Source organism: Strigops habroptila, chromosome Z, assembly GCF_004027225.2.
Source record: "Strigops habroptila isolate Jane chromosome Z, bStrHab1.2.pri, whole genome shotgun sequence".
NCBI lineage: Eukaryota > Metazoa > Chordata > Aves > Psittaciformes > Psittacidae > Strigops > Strigops habroptila.
This window is the reverse complement of record NC_044302.2, coordinates 47,107,501-47,126,845: the sequence shown is the minus strand read 5'-3', so window position 1 is coordinate 47,126,845 and position 19,345 is coordinate 47,107,501. Positions and strand designations below refer to the sequence as shown.

Here is a 19,345-nt window from a genome sequence, read left to right as displayed (position 1 = left end):
ATATTTTTTAAAGTTACAGATTTTTATTGTACAGAAACATAAAGAGGCATGCTAAATTGTCTGGTTTGGGTTGTTTTCTTTTTATGGGAGAATATGAAATTATTCACTGTTCTGGTGACTGGTTTATTGAATTAGCAGAATTAGCAGATCAATAATTACTTGTTAGTGTAACCAATGTATTACTGCCAACCCTTTTTCTAACTTTCTTTAATTTAAGAAGGAAATTATAGCAAAAGTCTGTTGACTTTTGAGGGAAGTATTAACTCTAACAAAGCTGCCATTCAAAAAGATTTGCAAACTACTTTGTGTCATTGAGAACCTGATAATTAATGCCAGCTAGTCTGCTAACAGTACTAACTAGGTTTCACTATAGGCATGAAGATACATATGGAGAGTGTGAAAGCATGAAATTTACTGATAGATACAATGATTAGAAGTGGAATATTATGGGTGATAGGACATAATTACCTAACCTGTATTTTTTAAAAAATAAGAAAGAACATGATACAAGATTTGAAATTATAATTTAAAATCTGTTTTTCTGGTGGAGGAGGGTTATATTCAAATTCTAAATAGCTGATTTTATTACTGCAGGAGATTTTTTTCTACGAGCTTGTGCATATTAAAATGTTTCCTGGTTATTTCTGTTAATATCACCCTGTTATTCCTTTCAGAGAATAAAATCAATTTCTTCAGACATTTCACTTTTTGAGGTGTAATGTAAGAAATAATGCATATAATGCTTACTAAGAGTTGTATTATTTAAAGTTTTTTGTTTAAAGCAAAAGAAAGTTTCCATTTGGGTTGTGAAGTTTAGTGTAATAGGTTATGCACACATTTAAAACTTATCTAATAAAGTGTTACTGGACTATAGCAGTGGAAAACACTAAGAAAATGAAGAGCCGTGAAATGTGAATGGAATATTGAATGGAACAGTTAAAAACTTAATTTGGTTCAGTTTGCAAAAACTGTTTTACATAGTTTATTATGAGAGAGAGGTGACAGCAGAATGACACCATCTTTATAGCATTGAGCTGAAAAGTGCTATCTTTACAATAGCACATGATAGCAGTGGCAGTGAAACCCTCATTCAAACATAAACTGCATATTTGCTCCCTGATTGATAAAGCAATTGAGCATGTGCTTAAGCCTATCAAGGGTCTTTTCTTCAGTGCTCTGCCAATCAGAAATTACTGAATCAAAGAAAGTGGTGACACTGCATTCAAGTTACAAGTCTGAAAAATAAACTTATTACAACATGTGGAACTGCACTTCCTAAAGTCACAAAGTGGCAACTCAGTTCAGTTTGCTATGGATTTCAAACACTGGCATTTGTGAATTTCAGACTCTGTGACTTGCACCAGTTGTAAAATTCTGTATTAGGAAAGCAGTTTGGTACGTGATTGCATCTGTTCCGTTTCAGGAGGGCACTTCAGTATGTGTAAGTGCATTCTTGCATAGGCATGCTTTCCTGGGGAGTAACAGGTTAAAATGTGTTAAAAGTAACAAAGAAATGCACTTATTTAAATGTTTGAGTCACATTAGAGTGAGATTAATTGAAAAAAAAGCCTCATTTTTTTTTTACACACTTTCAGTACTAGAGCCACTTATAATAAAAAGATACAATATGAATGGATATTTTAAAAATCAACAATATAGCTAAATTAGAATACTAACTGCAAATCAAGGGGAAAGTTGTGCGTTATTTGACCTTCATTAGTGTTAGGATATTAGGAGTTATGATGCTGTATTAACAAAAATTAAATGAGATATTATTTGAGGGTAGCATGATGGAGTTTATGTCATGAAGCAATCTTTATTTTCTGGTTGATTTTAGCGCCTAATTTTCCAAGCACTATTTGCCTGAATGTTGAGGTGCTTCCTACTTTGCTTTCATGGTTGCGTGAAGAAAAGGAAGAACAATAGATGAGGGACTTTGTAAATTGTGTCATAAAATATGTCAGTTTTTTCATTGGAGGTACTTTAAGCTTTATAGAGTATTAGAAGCTTTAGTGGCCTCTCCTGAATCTCATTAAACAGAGGCATTTTATAATGAGGCATTTATTTTTTAATTGATAGATTCTTTATAGGGATCTGTTTGTGTCAGCAGCATAAAACAGTTCAGGGTAATTATAATTGGTATTTATCAGTTCCACCCACTAGGAAGGAAAGGAGGGTTATTACAGATAGGGAGTCATCCAGGGGGTGAAAGGGGGATGTGGGAATCACGAGGCTTCCATGTGAGTAAAAAATAAGTAAGAAGAATAAAAAACTCTCTTTTCCCTTCTATATGTAATAGATATTTGTAATATGTGTGTGTATATATAGTGTGTGTGTATTGTCAATATAAAGGATTACAACAGTTATGATTAATGCATCAGTTCTGTCTCATGGAGAGTAGTCATGTAAACTCAAAAGAAATTAAGGTCCATAATGTCATCTTTTTTGAAATCATAGTAATTTATAACCTACATTTATTGTCTGCTCATTCTGTAAATATTTTTTTGTTGCTTCAGAATTAGAAAGTCTGTGTTTAGTCTTAGATTTAGTTTAGTTTTAGTGTGTGGAGAGACTGCCTCATTTCTACTTCAAAAATTGCACTGAATTAAGTTTCTCAGCCAAAACCTGCCTCAGAAGTTCCTTTAATGTACTTTACAATACAAGCAAGGGAGCGAAAAGTACCTCTTCTTTTTAATAGGTGCTATGGAAGACAAAAGGAAAAGAAAACCAAAGCTTGTCGTGTGAATCACTGGAAGGCTAGACTTCATTGCATTTAAAGTTTAAAAATCAAAAAATATTTAAAGTGAAAAGTAGTTATTGTTTTGCTGACATTTATAGTGTCCCAACAGTTGCCTCTCTTTATTCTGAGAATTCTTATTATGTTGATTGTTAATGTATTTTTTCTTATTTTCCTTCAGATTTATATATGGAAGAGGAACTTTTTTTTATTGATAACCTTGAAAATTATCGTAAAAAACTGCCTTCTTCATCTGTACTTCTGAGCAGACTACATTTTTTTTTAGTGAAAGATCCCCTTTTAGATTCTGAAGGACAGAGTTTAACAGAAGAGAATGTTTTCAGGTATCTACAAATTGTTGTATAACATTGAACATAAATAATAGTCTGTGTGTAATGCCATTAACATTTTAACATCTTCTGTGCATGTTAACTTTTTAACTAGTTTATATTTGCAATGGATAATGACTTCAGTTTTTCTTCTTTCGAAAAATGAGGAGGATGAATTTTATATGCATTATTTAAGAAAACAATATTTTTCTTTAATGAAATTATGTCATTTTTACATTCTGCAAGTGTGAAATGTGCTCAGGATCTTTGTTTTGGACACTGAAAAAATCTGCAGAAAAATAGTAGTGTCAGGGACTGATGAGGAAGTTATCCCCCTAAAAAGTCAGTATAGATTTAGTGACTGTAATGGTCACGAGGGGCAAGCCTAATTAAATGTTTTCATTCTGCTTGAAAAATCCTTATCTCTGTTCTGCTTTCATCCGTGCTTTACAAGGCAAGTAGTAGCCTCACTCGTGAGTTTTCCTTCTTGGCCTTTTAAAAGTTTGTCAAACCAGAGTACATACTTCTGGTTTTCTTTTTAATCAATAGTGAGCACCTTCTGCCTTCTTTGGTGCTGAAGCATTCCACAGGAATTAAAGGTGACAAAAAGAATTAAAGGTGACATAGGAAAAAAGTGACATAGGAATTAAAGGTGACAAAACCCCTGACATAGTCAGGGCTTTGGCTATCATAGTCAGGGGTTTGGCTATCATAGTCAGGGGTTTGGCTATTATAGTCAGGGGTTTGGCTATTTAGAGCATGGAGCTTCATTTGGGAGGCCAGGTCTACTGGAGGCTGGTGGAGCTGGTCTGACAAAGAAGGGGAAGAGCTGTTTTGGTAGGAGGCTTGCCAGGCTGGTCAAGAAAGCTTTCAACTAGATGTGTTGGGGAAGGGGAGCATTGATCCATCCCAACACTCCCGGTCAGTTGCCAGCACCTGTAATAAGTGCTTGGAGTGATGTAGAGATGTTTCAGCTGCTCCAGCCATTGAGTCGGCTTCATTTGGAGCTCGGCTAAGGTCCCTCTATACAAACGCCCGTAGTATGGGGAACAAGCAAGAGGAATTAGAGATGTGTGCAAGGCTACAGGGATATGATGTCATTGGTATCACAGAAACATGGTGGAATGGCTCCTGTGACTGGAGTGTTGGAAGGGAAGGTTACAGGCTGTTTAGAAAAGACAGGCCAGGCAGACGGGGAGGGGGCATTGCTATCTATGTCAGTGATAGGCTAGAGAGTATGGAACTCTGTCTGGGGATGGCTGATGAGGTAACAGAGTGTTTGTGGGTCAGGACCAAAGGGAGAACAGCAATGGGGGACATTACGGTGGGGATCTGTTACAGGCCGCCTGATCAAGAGGACTCTGTGGATGAAGCGCTCTACAGACAGATAGGAGCAGCCTCACACTCGCAGGCAGTTGTCCTCATGGGGGACTTCAACCATCCTGACATCTGTTGGAGGGATGGTACGTCCTGGCAGAAGCAATCCAGGAGGTTCCTCGATTGTGTGGAAGACAACTTCCTCTTTCAAGCAATAGAGGAGCTGACAAGGAGAGGTGCCATGCTGGACCTCCTGCTCACCAACAGGGAGGGACTGGTTGGAAATGTGACGCTCCAGGGCAGCCTTGGCTGTAGTGATCACGAGATGGTTGAGTTTGAGATCCTCAGGACAGTGAGAAGAGCATGCAGCAAGCTCACTGCCCTGGACTTCAAGAAAGCAGACTTTGGCCTCTTCAGGAACCTGCTTAGTAAGGTTCCATGGGATATAGTACTAGAGGGCAAGGTGGCCCAAGACTGCTGGTTGGTATTCAAGGATCACCTGCTACGTGCTCAAGAGTATTGCATCCCGACTAGAAGGAAGTGCAGCAGGAGGGCCAGGAGACCTCCATGGATGGACAAGGAGCTGCTGAGGAAACTTAGAGGGAAAAAAGAAGCTTATAGAAGGTGGAAGTGAGGACAGGCGGCCTCGGAAGAATATAGGAGCATTGCCCAGGAAGCTAGGGACCAGGTTAGGAAAGCTAAGGCCCAGCTAGAATTAAGTTTGGCAAGGGATGTGAAAGAACAGGAAAGGATTCTATAGATACGTAGCAAATAAAAGACAGACTAGGGACAACGTGGGCCCTCTCCGGAAGCTATCGAGAGAACTGGCTACCATGGATTTGGAGAAGGCTGAGGTTCTTAATGACTTCTTTGCCTCAGTCTTCACTAGCAAATGCTCTGACTACACCATGAAAGTCTTGGAAAGCAAATGCAGGGACTGTGAGAATGAAGACCTTAGGCCACTGTAGGAGAGGATCAGGTTCGAGACCATCTTAAGAACCTAAACGTGCAGAAGTCCATGGGACCTGATGAAATCCATCCACGGGTCCTGAAGGAGCTGGCGAATGAAGTTGCTAAACCACTGTCCATCATATCTGAAAAATTGTGGCAGTCAGGTGAAGTTGCCGATGACTGGAAGAAGGGTAATATAACCCCCATTTTCAAGAAGGGGAAGGTGGAAGACCCGGGGAACTACAGACCAGTCAGCCTCACCTCTGTGCCTGGCAAAATCTTGGAACAGTTTCTCCTGGAAAACATGCTAAGGCACATGAAAAACAATGAGGTGGTTGGTGACAGCCAACATGGCTTCACTAAGGGGAAATCCCGCCTGACCAATTTGGTGGCTTTCTATGATGGAGCCACGGGACTGATGGACAGCGGCAGAGCTGTTGACGTCATCTACCTGGACTTGTGCAAAGCGTTCGACGCTGTCCCGCACGACATCCTTGTCTCTAAATTGGAGAGACATCAATTTGATAGATGGACCACTCAGTGGATAAAGAACTGGCTCGATGGCCGCACGCAAAGAGTTGTGGTAAATGGCTCGATGTCCAGTTGGAAACCTGTAACGAGTGGTGTCCTCCAGGGATCGGTGTTGGGACCGGTCCTGTTCAACATCTTTGTCGGCGACATGGACAGTGGGATTGAGTGCGCCCTCAGCAAGTTTGCCGACGACACCAAGCTGTGTGGTTCGGTTGATACGCTGGAGGGAAGGGATGCCATCCAGAGGGACCTTGACATGCTTGTGAGGTGGGCCAATGCCAACCTCATGAAGTTCAACCAAGCCAAGTGCAAGGTCCTACACCTGGGTCAGGGCAATCCCAGGCACTGCTACAGGTTGGGCGGAGAAGAGATTCAGAGCAGCCCTGCAGAGAAGGACTTGGGGGTGTTGGTTGACGAGAAGCTTAACATGAGCCGGCTTCAGTGTGCGCTTGCAGCCCAGAAAGCCAACCGTATCCTGGCCTGCATCAAAAGAAGCGTGACCAGCAGGTCAAAGGAGGTGATCCTGCCCCTCTACTCTGCTCTTGTGAGACCTCACTTGGAGTACTGCGTACAGTTCTGGTGTCCTCAACGTAAAAAGGACATGGAGCTGTTGGAGCGAGTCCAGAGGAGGGCCACGAGGATGATAAGGGGGCTGAAGCACCTCCCGTATGAAGACAGGCTGAGAGAGTTGGGGCTGTTCAGCCTGAAGAAGAGAAGCTGCGTGGAGACCTCATAGCAGCCTTCCAGTATCTGAAGGGGTCCTACAAGGATGCTGGGGAGGGACTCTTCCTTAGGGACTGTAGTGGTAGGACAAGGGATAATGGCTTCAAACTTCAACAGGGGAAGTTTAGATTAGATATAAGGAAGAAGTTCTTTACAGTGAGGGTGGTGAGGCACTGGAATGGGTTGCCCAAGGAAGCTGTGAATGGTCCATTCCCTGGCAGTGTTCAAGGCCAGGTTGGACAGAGCCTTGGGCGACATGGTTTAGTGTGAGGTGTCCCTGCCCATGGCAGGGGGGTTGGAACTAGATGATCTTAAGGTCCTTTCCAATCCTAACTATTCTATGATTCTATGATTCTAAGACAAATAATATCAATGTTATCACAGATATTTTGTATATAGCAGAAAAACCTGACATTAGAAGAAAATTCAGAAAGTGTTTTTAAATGACGAGACTTACGTCTTGAGATGATGAACAGTTTTAACTTCCTTTTTTTTTTTAATATGATGTTTTAAGGCAGGTCCCAATATTAAGTGATTCTACTCTGCATGTAATGTACTATTTCTTGGAAAGTAATTTCAGTTAATTACACAGATTGGTACAGCATTCCTTGGAATTGCTTTCTTAGAAAAGGACGGATGTAGAGAAAAATAACCCTTACCACAAATACACTTATCAAAGCTACTAAGGCTTTTAGTCTAGATATGAAGTGATACAAAGAAATCACTTGCTTTATTTTATGATCTTTTAAAGGGAATGTTTGACTTTCCAAAATGAAACGGAGATGGAAGAGAGTAAAAAAGAATTGCAGGGGATTAAAGAGAATTTCTGTACCGTATCTGTAAAAGATGAAGAGGTATCATCATGTTGTTTCTTACAATTGTGTTCTTGATTACTTTATGTTAAGCATAAGTGTTCGTTCATCTGCAGGTCATTTTTCTGAATTATTTTTTTACTTGCCAAATATTTTTAGCCTTCATATTTCCAAGATTAGAAAACACTGGTGGTGTTTGTTGGATTTTTTAATTCTTGGATGCTATTGTCAGGAATCTCCACTCTGATCAGCTGTTTCTCCTGGGACCTGATGTGTTAGCAGGTTTACTTGTTACACTAAGAATAAAAATGAACCAGAGCAGGAAGCCGTGATACATCCGTGGGAAAGGGAGAGTTCCAAGACAGGTTCTGGTATTTGGAGGGCCAGCTTGGGTTCTTTTAAAAACAGAAGTCAAATCTATTTTTTGCTTCATTTCTCAAAATTCTAAAAAAACAAACCTTCAATTAAATAAATGAGGATTTTAATTGATTGGGAGCTTTAAGTTTATATCCAGTCTTTACACTCCACTGACTCAATCTGAAATACTGTAACACTATTTTTTTTCCTCTGTATTGTGTATGCTCTGTAAATGTCATATGACTTCTTTCTTAAAAGCTCTTAGATTGGTTTAGAATTAAGCTGTTTCAGAATTTTAAAAAAGCTTTGACGTATAATAACATCAAAGAAAATTTACTTACCATTCTGTTGTGATTAATATTTTTCAGTATTTCATGTTGCCTATTGAGTTAGAATTCTGCACACCCAGCAATGGCAGATCAGATTCTGTTAATATTCCATCATACTTTGAACTGAAAGAGTTGTTAAATTTAGCTCCAGAAACTATGGCTGATGAAGACATGTGCAAAGAGGTGATCAAAGAAGGTGATGCTTGACCTAATTTTCGTTTCATTTGCACACATTTAATACAATCTAGCTCTTTTATATTCAGTTCACTTATGAATTACATTGCAGACCATGAAATGAGAATTTCTCTGTATGAGACTATGAATTGTGCTATACCCAAATTTATGAATATTAGAAATGTCTCCTCAAGTAGCCAAGGGGAAGTAAACTGTTTGCCATTTTATTCAATCCATGGTTGTGTTGTAATCTCAGAAACAAATGTAACACTAGCCATGATTCATGATATCCAGTCTACCATGAATATAATTAGTGTTATGTTTTCTTATCTGTAATTAAATTTACTCTCAGAAACATCCTTAAAAGGATTATATGCAGTATAGTCATACCATAAAAGTTGCCTGTAGTACATTGTAATTGCAAACACAAAAGAAGATTTCTGGAAGAAAAGGGTTAAATATTTCCATGGATAACAGGAATATTCTAAATGATAGTAGCAATTTCTTTAAAGGAATTTAAGAAGTGTTACTAAATGCTTGTATACTACTGATAACTACAACTTTAATGACAGTTACTGGCTATTGGATTGACATCTATGACAGTATTTTGTGTAGTTAAAAAAAAAAAAGGCCTGAGATTTTTTAATTTTGATTAAAACAAGCCGGTTTGCATTGGTTTTGGCAAACAAGTGAGGAAAACCGCTTGTTTGGTGGGCCTGAAGCAGATCAGAGAAGCACGATTTATGCTTATGAGTGTGGAGAGTGTGTGCTGAATTCTGTTTCTGATAGGGCAGCAGTTTGAAGTAATCCAGTCTCTTGCTAAAGACAGGAACAAAACTTTTAAAAGTGTATTATTTGACCACAGCAATTCCATGTGTATTCCTCTGATATGTTTAGTACATACATGCCATGTTCCAAGTTGAATGACCCAGCCACCACTGCAGAGGTTTGAGGATTTTGTACACAGACATCGAACTATTATTCTTTTCTATTCCATTTTAGTCCTTTTTAGTAGCAAGAGAATCTACATACACAGACTCCTGGTAAACTACATTTATGCTACCTGCTTGTTCCAGAAATCACATTACTATAGTCGTAGAACTTTTAATACTTCAAATAGTGACTGTACTATATCGTGGGGTCTTTTTCTGCACCTTTAAGAGACAAGACTGACCGCTGCTCTGATCAGCTGTGGTATTTAGGGTTACTAAGCATAACTGTAATTTTTCATAATAATATATTATGGAGACTCGGTTAAAAGATTGAAAGGAAAAAATTGCTTTGACAGGAAAAAGCAATAAATGGTTCATTTATGGCACCTTTTAATACCTGTTTTCAGATCTCAAAGCAGAAATTACATACAAAATAGAAATTTCTGAGTACTGTCCCATGCCGCAGGAGGTTTGCTCCAGTAATAGGAGAAGTATGTTGGAATTCTGTGAGTCAGGTAGGAAGACTTACTTAAATCAAGGAGTGATATTTAAAATAAATTTTCCAAGTGGTTGTCCCCATAGTCTGTTCTTGGAAGTACATGCAGCATATAAATGTGAGATAAGAATGTTTACATTGTATAATCCACTATTTTGTAACTGTACTATAAGCAGGTAGAAGTGCCATACTCCTTTCAAGAGCTTTAAAAGCTGAACACAACCAGACCAGCTCTACAGTTCCTTCATGTTGCGTTTGGCTGCAGTTGGTGTATATATCTTCTGCGCTTGATTAGCTTTTTAGATTATTTTATCTAAGAATTTATCTACCCAGAGGGTGCAGAGACAAGTTAAAGTGGATTGATTAAAATTGTGGAGTTGAAGAGCGCAGTTTAAAGTTCATTAAAGCCTTACGTAAATGCTTCAAAAGAGGGTGATGGAGGACAATCTAAGGAAAAGTACTGAGTTTGTAATTTCTAGAGGTTCAAAACTCCTGTGCACTCATTTTGCAAATGAGTAATGAGTAAATTCGGTAATGCTGTGGGGTCAAGAAATTCAGTCACATAGTCACAAGAGCTGTTTTCCGCAGAAATAACCTGGAAGTGTGGAATGTTTGCTAATGTGTGCATTGAATCCTGGCTTGTCCTACACTGACATTAGGAAATCCTTTATACGGACCCCCCTTTAAAAGCTTGAAAACTCAGGCAGGGATGCTGGTTACAGTGCATACCAATGCCAAACAGGTCTGGTATCTCAGCCTCAGTTAAAATTTCTTCAGGTTCCAGGAGTAACCTCTCAAAATAATTAATACTCTTGCCAGCCCTACTGTTTTCATAGTGTAATATTGGCTGGCTAAGAGAGGCAAAAAAATGGCTGTGCTGGTGGTATATTTCACCGCTGATTTCTGGCAGAAAAGCCTGTGCAAAGTGTGACATTTACAAATGGATGTGATCTGGATAGAGTGGCAATACTTGAATAAACATGTACCTCTCATCCTGATGTATGTCCTATCTTGGAAAAAGTCTATCCATAATTGCACTGGACAGTAGCAGTATTATTCTCCAGTGTATATTTGCTTGATAGTTTTCCATTCAGCAGTTACTAAAATCCTTGAGGAATTTTGAGTTTTCTCCAGACCAACATCCCTTTTCTTGTCTTAGTTTCAATATGATTTGAACTGAACTGATGGTTGCCCTCTTCAGGCTAATAGTATCACGCTCCTGATAAAGTATTGTAGTGGGCGTTTGGTAGAAGTAATCATAGCAGCTCAAAGGGTCTGGTATAAAAGCTGAAGGCAAACCCAGCATATGTTGTCCCACCAAGACAAAGTTAAGTTTAGTTTACATCTGGAAATTATTACCTAGCAGGATTTACTGTAATCTGAATCTAGTGAGCTGTCTGACAGCTCTTTAGTTCTAAGGTTTATGGTAAGCCGGAGGAGGTTAAGTAGATCTGAGCAGTTTGGTAAACTCCTCCTGTATACCCTAATAACAAACTGACTATGGTCTTAGCTAGGGTATTGTCCAGATGGTCTTCTGGATTAGATGAGTGGTCAAACCATCTTGAATTGTTTTTAATAGAAAGTGAGGGCATTAATCTTTATTGTCAGTTTGCTGACTTAGCCCTGCCTTTGGATCAGTCACCGTTTGCTAATCAACAATTGTAATTTGTAATTGGGTGTAAAATTTCAGCAGACATACCCTACAGTCTCCTCCTTCTAATTAATTTTGCTGTTTATAAGTTACCAGAAGTGAAATATATTTGCTTGCAATCAGAGAAGAAACAGGGATAAAATAATTGCATTTTCTGTAAATATTTCATTGTTTGCCTTCCTCTCCTGCTACCTATGGCATTATTGATAAAGAGCTTGAGGAACAAGAGAATTCATTCAGTCATTAATGCCCTGAGAAGGGGAATGGCACCCTCATTATAGGCACAGTTTAACTGATGTGGCTGGTCAGAATGTTCCAACCTCAAAGGCAAAAATAACCAGACAAGAACAAATATGAACAGTTTTGCACAAAGAGAAATAATTGTTCTTTTTAGAAATGTCAGGAATTTTTGCTGTCATGAGATCAGCTTCTGTCCTATTCAAAGCGCTAAATTTGTTTTTCACCACAAAAAAAAAAAAAAAAGGGCAGTTTGTGAGCTGAAGTTCACAGCAGAAATCTTTTTGTTCTGAGTAAATGGGAAAGAAATCATACTGATTGGAAGTCTGTTTATTTCTTTTGTAAACACTTTTATTTCTTATCACGCCTTTTTTTTTTTTTTTTTCCCCAGTGTTTACTGTATATTCTCTGGCTTTCTAACAGAGTCTTTTATCCTTCCTGCCCTTCCTTCTGTATAATCTGCTTGTTAGGTTGGACAAGGAGCAGCTGTAAGCAGCTGGGCAGGTGGCTGATTCATAGCCCACTGCATGCCAGTTGGCCAGACAATGTGTGTGTGATGATTGCAGCTGCTTACTGCCTGTTGTAATGAATAGGGAATTTATTACAAGTGTTTTTCCTTATGAAGGCACTTATTTACTTACAATTCTTCTGGCTGTTAATTTTCACAGAACATGGGGGAACTGTATTTTTTATTACCTCTATTTTCTGGTCAAGCTGAATAAGAAATATTATTAGAAGAATGACAGAGATATGAATGCCAGGGTAATTGTGTAAACCACCAATTTTTATGTAATGACACCAAAGTCAATGAAGTTGCAAATTCCTTGTTAGATTTAAATAAAAAGCAATAATCCATTACAATGTCTGCATTTAATATGATTGGCTAATAAAAGGGATGTGAAAAGTGACTTGCAGGGGACTTTTTAGCATGCCAGGTTTGTTTATATACTGCTTTAAAAAAACTGGTGGTGTAATTCATTTCAGTGGTCACCCTTGGAATTACAATGAGTACTAATTCTGATTGAAAGAATAATTTTGTCTTTAAAATCCTGACTCTATGTTTCTGAAGTCCCCAAGTCCATTCCTCTGAATGTTACAGCTACCATAACATTGTCTGAAGTCCCTCTCCCATCTAATTATCTTAATTTATGTGGGAACTATCTAAGAAGGCCAACAGGGATGGACACTTGATATCAAAACCTCAGCCATAGTACCTGATGATTTAATAATAAGAATTATTGTGTATGGGAAGAGTTTGTATCCAGAAATACATTGCAGAGTGAGTAAAGGAATATGATCTACACATTATTATTCCCAAACTGTCTGGAAATTAAATGTGAAGTATTTGGGGTTTATAGCTTAAATAGTGAATTGTCCCATGAAAATATTTTGTATTTTAATCCAAAACTTCACTAATGTAAAATTCCTATGTGTTTCATTCACAGGTAGCTTTGTGATTTTGATTTCCTTTTTTTTTTTTTTTTTGTGTGGTGCTTTATGCAATTTCTAGCTAAATACATTCCATATCTGAAAGATGAAATGGAAGTACCTTTAAGCCCTCCATGCAGGCAACAAAGATCATGGGTTAATTTTCTGGCCACAGGACTTCAAGAAGAACCTATTCCTCTTTCTGGTAACAGGTAATGAAAACTTCATAGTAATAAATCCTGTCATAAATCCTCTAAATAATAAACCCTCAAAATTAGTGCAAAAATAAATGTAGTCTATTTGTAAATTAATAGTTATGTTCTTTGAAACAGCTGCATGTATTTTGTGTTTTGCATGAAAGAGTGAGCAGAGTGTATGATCCATATCTGTGGCTTTTTAGGGGAGCTTGAAAAGGGAAATGGCAGTCACTACTGTAGACCTCTTTCTTGTGGGAGACTTGTGGGAGACAACCTGAAAATCCAATCTCTTTTTTTGGAGCAGGCAACAGTAGACACTTAGGTATATAGAAAGTATGTATGTATGTTTGTATGCATGTATGTATGTTTGTATGTATGTATATGCATATATTTATACATATGGTAAACACGTCTGTTGAGCATGTATCACCTACAAAATCTCCAGAAGACATACAGGAAGAAAGTATTGTCTGTAGTTTGAATATCTCCCAACAATGGAATTGAAGCTTTTTCATGCTGACATAGGATCAGGATTGCTTCATCTTTTCCTTTTCATCTTGTTTTCAAGACTAGCATTTTTTGCCTTGCTGTCTTCCTCACACATGCACAAAGAATTTGAATATCCTTTTGGGGTGGGAACCACAGTCTACACAGAGTTCTCATTCAGTGCTGCTTTACTTCATGAACCAGCCTTGATGGCTTCTCTCCTTCCTGTTCACTGTGGTGTTGCATGAAGTAAAATTTGAATGAATGAATGAATGAATGAATGAATGAATGAATGAATGAATGAATGAATGAACAAACTGAAAATTTTGAGAGAAAGTAGATCTTTAAAAGGTAGTTTTATATAAATCAAAGTTCAACAGATAATACTGTTAATCTTCATACCTCCAAGTCTTCTTTTATGTTCTTCATAGTATTTTGATTACAGAACCTTCTAGGGAATACCTACAATCTTTGGTGTGGCAGTCAGAGAAGTACAGGGATAATATGAACTCTCTTTTGCTTGTCGGTAAGGATTTCTAATTGATGATCAATTTCTAATAGATATTGAAGAGTTCCATGTACATAGAGAAAATATAACAAAAAAGATAATGTGTTACAGAGCACATCTTTTGAGCCATTGAAGTTTATCCAATTAATGTAACCCTCTGACATTTATTATATGATTCTTTTACTACGTATAAAAAATTAACAGTATGGCAACATAGAAGTTGGTATGTCATGTTTCCTTCTATGGAGGTAATCTGAATGAAGTGAGAGTTTTATTCATTATCAAAATGTTCAGCTTAGTACTAGTAATTATATTCAATAACTGTGGTAACTGAAATTTAGTAATCTGTTGAACTCCTTTCTTCTATTTTTCCTTAAAGAATGTTTCAAAATATATATCAATAGAAAAGTGCTATTAGTGAAAATAATGTTATAACCTGACAAGAGCAGAGTTCATGTTTGGAAGCAAAATATACAACACCAAAATAAGCTGCAGGTTATTTCTGACAGCACCAGAATATGCATTATCACTGTTTTTTCACTTCATTTTATTTGCCTTCATTTTACAAGTCTCAGGATTAAGTTATATATATTGAATTATTACATTGTCCAATTCGTTTGTACATTCATTTATAATTGAAAACATTGTATGGTAGGCTTATTACTGTTTAAGTTAATGTTTTGGGGGGTAAGAATTATGTTAAGTCTTTGTAAGCATGACAAGTAAACCCACAGATTAATCAAATTGTACCTTTAGTAATACAGCTACCAATTATTAGATCTGAAAAAAAAATAACCCCCCATTACTCGTAGACTCAGTAAGTAAAAAGCACACTTGCTCTGATAACACTAGCTGCTTTGCTCTCAAGTCTGTTAATGGACATTCAGTTACAAACGGAATATAAACAGTAGTAGGTCACCAGTACTTGGGAACTTTCATTTCCAAAATACCATTCTGTTTTCATGTTTCTATTAATATCATATTATTAATATCATTATTAATGTCATATGCCAATTTCTGGGTTTTTTTGTAGAGCATCGGGCTGATAAACTGGTGTATCAGCATTATTCGCTTATAGAACTGAAGGAAATGCTGCCAGTTGAGGTAGAAGGGCCAGTGCTTAGCTCACTGGAGGAGGGCTGGTGGCTTCATCTGGGTTTAAATCCAGTCTCTGCAGAAACTTTGGAACAATTAACTGTGGATGCCAGTAATGCAAATAGTTTGTTTCCTACAAAAGTAGAAACATTCACACAATTTACGTCATATCAGTTAGAAAGTAAGTACCTAATTTTAAAAAAAGTGTTAAAAAGGCAAAGATCAGTACTTTAACAGAATCACAGTGACTGTTACATACCTCCAAGAAGGAAGGAAATAGAAGATTGCTTATTCTCAAGAACAGAACTTGTTATAGCAATATTAAGTAGCAACAGTACTGCAGTTTCACAAATGTAGAACAAATTGTAGGAACAACAGGGTTTAACTACATAAAGTTATCTTTTTTGTTTGCATGGAGGTGAAAAGTAGCCTCCACCAGCCATGCTATCTTTTAATAAAATAGTTTCATACAGGAGAATGTCTTAACAAATAGTAATTTTGCATTGGAATATTTTAATAAAGCAGATGTTCATATAATCCTATCTGCAGAAGGTCAGTAGGGTGTCCATGTTACACTGAATATTATTTTGTGATGCTATTCAGAGTGGGGTTTTATGCTGGCTGTGGTTTCAAATGTGAACCACTCATAAACTTAAGTTCTCATGGACCATTATGCATACGTGTAATCAAACTTCAACTGAAAATGCAAAAAGCTATTTAGATTTTATTATATAACTATGGCCTTACTGCAAGGCACTGATTGTACTTGTAGAACTCCAAGGCTTGACAGTAGCATGATATATTTGAAACAAATAGGCGGCACTCATGAAGAACGTTTCCACTTGGCTGCTTTTGACATACTGGCAAGTGTTAAGCTACTGTGTTGCTATGAACATCCATGAAGCCAAGTGCTTAAATACATGGGCATGCAGCAGCAATGCAAACAAAACTGCAGTTCTAGTGAAGCACTCCTTTAGAAGGAACTAACTGCATTCCTTCTTGTTTTTCCTCTTACTAAAAAAAGAAAGGGGGGAAAAGAAAAAAATCCCCTAACAAAAACCAAAACCAAAACACAAAAAAAAAAAAAACCAACCCTGTGAAGTTTTCTTCCTAATGAAATGTATTCCATCCCAATTCCTAGGAAACTAACATTGGTAAGCACCATGCAGGTGGTGAAAACTTCTCCAAACAGTAGCATGGCCTTCTGTTTTTCAGCACTGTACATTTTTACTTTGGACTAATCAGTAAAAATTTTCTAAAAGTAGATTCTAATGATCTGGGGAGGCAGAAAGAATACATTTTAAAATGCTTTCTCTGTAATTATCCAAAGTATTTAAATTCAACCAGGAGAAAGAAAAGGGGGGGAGGGAATCTATGCTACATCAAAGAAATTTAATTATTTTATTTTCTTTTTAGGATGGCTTGAAGAGATAAATTCCATGACAAATCAGGAGCTCCTTTCTGCTGAAAAACATCAGTCAGATAAAGTAATTAATCTTTGCATGTCGCTGCAGACTCAAAGGCAGCACTTTGCCATGCATATGGGTGCAGCATCACCTACCAAAATTCCCATTACAAATACATCTGTGGAAGAGCTTACTGGAGGAAGCATAAAAAAGAATAAGGTAGAAGAGGAAATCTATTTCTTAAACCAAGAAAAGAAAACCCCCAAATTATCTGAGTCTGTCACCAGTAAAGATATGTCTTCTGAAGAAGACAACTTACCCAGTAGTGAAAAGCCTGCATCATTTGCACTTGTTACAAAATGGGACAATGATTCTGATCTGAGCAACTTTATCATGCTGAGATCTAAATGTGCACTCACCCAAAGAGAGGAAAAAAATTATGTAAATAGTCCTGAAAAAGGTATGTGAACCAGTTTATTCTGCCATTTTCCACATTTGATTACGCTGTGTTATACCAGTTACAATAGATGCTAATTTACGCTAGGAGATTTATGGAGGGGAAAAAGCCTTTGAAGTTAATGGTAACATTTTGATGATCTTTAATGTATCTGAATTTTCAGCTAAGGATCTTGCCTTTTGGTTTTTTCTTCAGGTAACTTAGGGGATTTTGTTTGTTTATTTTGGTTGAGGGCGGTGCTTTATTTTGAGGTTTGGGGTCTTTTTTGGTGGTGGAAGTGGTTTTTAATAAAATAGACATATGAGTTTATTCCTATTTTGACAAAGTGACTGAATGATACTTACTCCAGAAGATCTCTTCTGTCCCTGTATTTTGAACCAGATCTCCTGGGCTCTTTGGAGAACTACTACTTTATCAATTGTAGTTATCAAATAGTAATCATCAATACCTTTACTTCTGTGGAACAAACATAGCCTAGACAATGAAAAAGAGTTAAAGTTCTCTTCTGGTAGGAACCATTTGAGCCAGTTACCTTGGTGCAGAAACCGCTTGAAACAATGAGGCAGAACAGGTCTTAGGGAAAGCAAAAAATTGTTGGTAGCCCTGATCTTGTTGATGGCACTGCTCATGAAAGAATCTCAGGCTATGCATTGAGCACTGCAGAAATGCAGAAGAGCAGGGAAGGAAAAAAAGTAGAAGAAATCCCTTATTTGTTTTAAAAAATATTTGTGACACAAAATATCAGGAGACGGTGGCATATTTCCAAATTCACTTTTCAGTATAAAGTTGTATTAAAAAAAATACATATTTTTCAATTTTTGGACTTGCATGGCAGTATTTTGGCAATAAATTTTGTCTGTGTTTCAGCTACATGTCCCAGCATCAAAAAAAAAAACCCCAAAAAACCAAAAAACACCCCAAAAAACAATCCCCCCAAAAGATTACAATTGTTACATAAAAGCCTTGTATCATAGGATTGGGGTAATTTATTTATTTATGTAACCTTGTGGAGGAAATTATTTCTTGGTAAAAGTCATCTGTTACTGACACTTGTAGACAGACACGCATAAAACTGTTCCATGGCCCTTGAAAGCAGCAATCACGATTTTAAATGTAGGACTGCAAGGTATTTGAACTGATGTTTTATGCTGCCATCTAGTGAGCACATACTGGAACTACATCTCCTAGCAAGGTGTATTTTCTAGCAAGAAATCCAGGCGCATTGAAAAACAAGCCATGTTACATTTGCGGATAGGCTTGTGGAGATTTAAGTAGGTTAAATGCAGTTTAGAATATGTTTACACGTAGAACCTAGTGTTGCAGATGAGTTATGTCTGGTATATAGAGAACCTGTTAAAATGTATCGTTCTTACCACATTGATGTAGAAATTATGAAAATTATTGTATACTTTTGTAACAACTGAATTTTTTATTAAGGGTCATTCTGAGTTTAACTGAAAACAAGAAATGCCAGCACTGCTTTTAGGGCTCTTTTTTATTGTCTTTGTTGTTTGTCTCATTTTTTAAAGATGTCATTGTGTGTAGTATTTAGCTCAAAAAATACACTAGAAGGAAGTAGAAGTAACAGTTCATTGGTCCAATTTTGAACCCTGTATAGCTTTTCAAAATCAGGAAGGTTTTTTTAACAACTAGGAAAAAAATTGGGTTTTCTTTTTTTCCTTCTCTGTATGATCAGTTTGGGTCTTGCTGAAACTGACATTCTTAACTAGAAAAAATCATCAATATTTAGGAGACACCTATTTAGCCAGAACCCCTCTCAAATATAAAGAGCTAGAGCCGCCAAAGGAAGCTATGTGGTCATACATCACTATTTTTAAGGCAGAAGGGAAGGAAATACAAGTTGTGAAGGATAGCATCTTTCCTCTCATCTATGTTTTTTCTGTGTATAAGGGCAGATAAGCTTTCCTGTGGACCTATATTATAGAGCTACAGTACCAGCTCCTTATTTTTCCCAGCCCTTTATTCCTGCCCTAAGGAAGAAGAACCTAATAATGACTGACTTTTGGGGCTATACAGGCCTCATCTCTCTCTCTGTGTCTCAATGGTTTTTACATATTATATGAGCCCATGAACACAGTAAAGAAGTTTATTAAAAGAAAATGTATGTGTCACAGAAACTTACTTAACTTGAAAATATTTTTGCATGTAGAGTCATTTATAGAACAGTTTTC

At 37.3% G+C, this 19,345-nt stretch overlaps 1 protein-coding gene across 5 annotated transcripts in view; it reads left to right on the top strand.

The window, feature by feature from the left end:
- SHOC1 (shortage in chiasmata 1) overlaps positions 1-19,345 on the top strand; it is a 53,100-nt gene that overhangs the window by 10,506 nt on the left and 23,249 nt on the right. For 3 of the 5 annotated variants that reach the window (XM_032919692.1, XM_032919691.1, XM_032919693.1), the window contains exons 7-12: positions 2,919-3,081; positions 7,340-7,442; positions 8,126-8,282; positions 13,087-13,216; positions 14,119-14,213; positions 16,707-17,156. In XM_032919692.1, the coding sequence (XP_032775583.1) occupies positions 2,919-3,081; positions 7,340-7,442; positions 8,126-8,282; positions 13,087-13,216; positions 14,119-14,213; positions 16,707-17,156 (1,098 nt within the window). Of the gene's footprint in view, positions 1-2,918; positions 3,082-7,339; positions 7,443-8,125; positions 8,283-13,086; positions 13,217-14,118; positions 14,214-16,706; positions 17,157-19,345 lie in introns of those variants that run through there. The other 2 variants (XM_032919694.1, XM_032919695.1) reach the window with 2 other exon arrangements.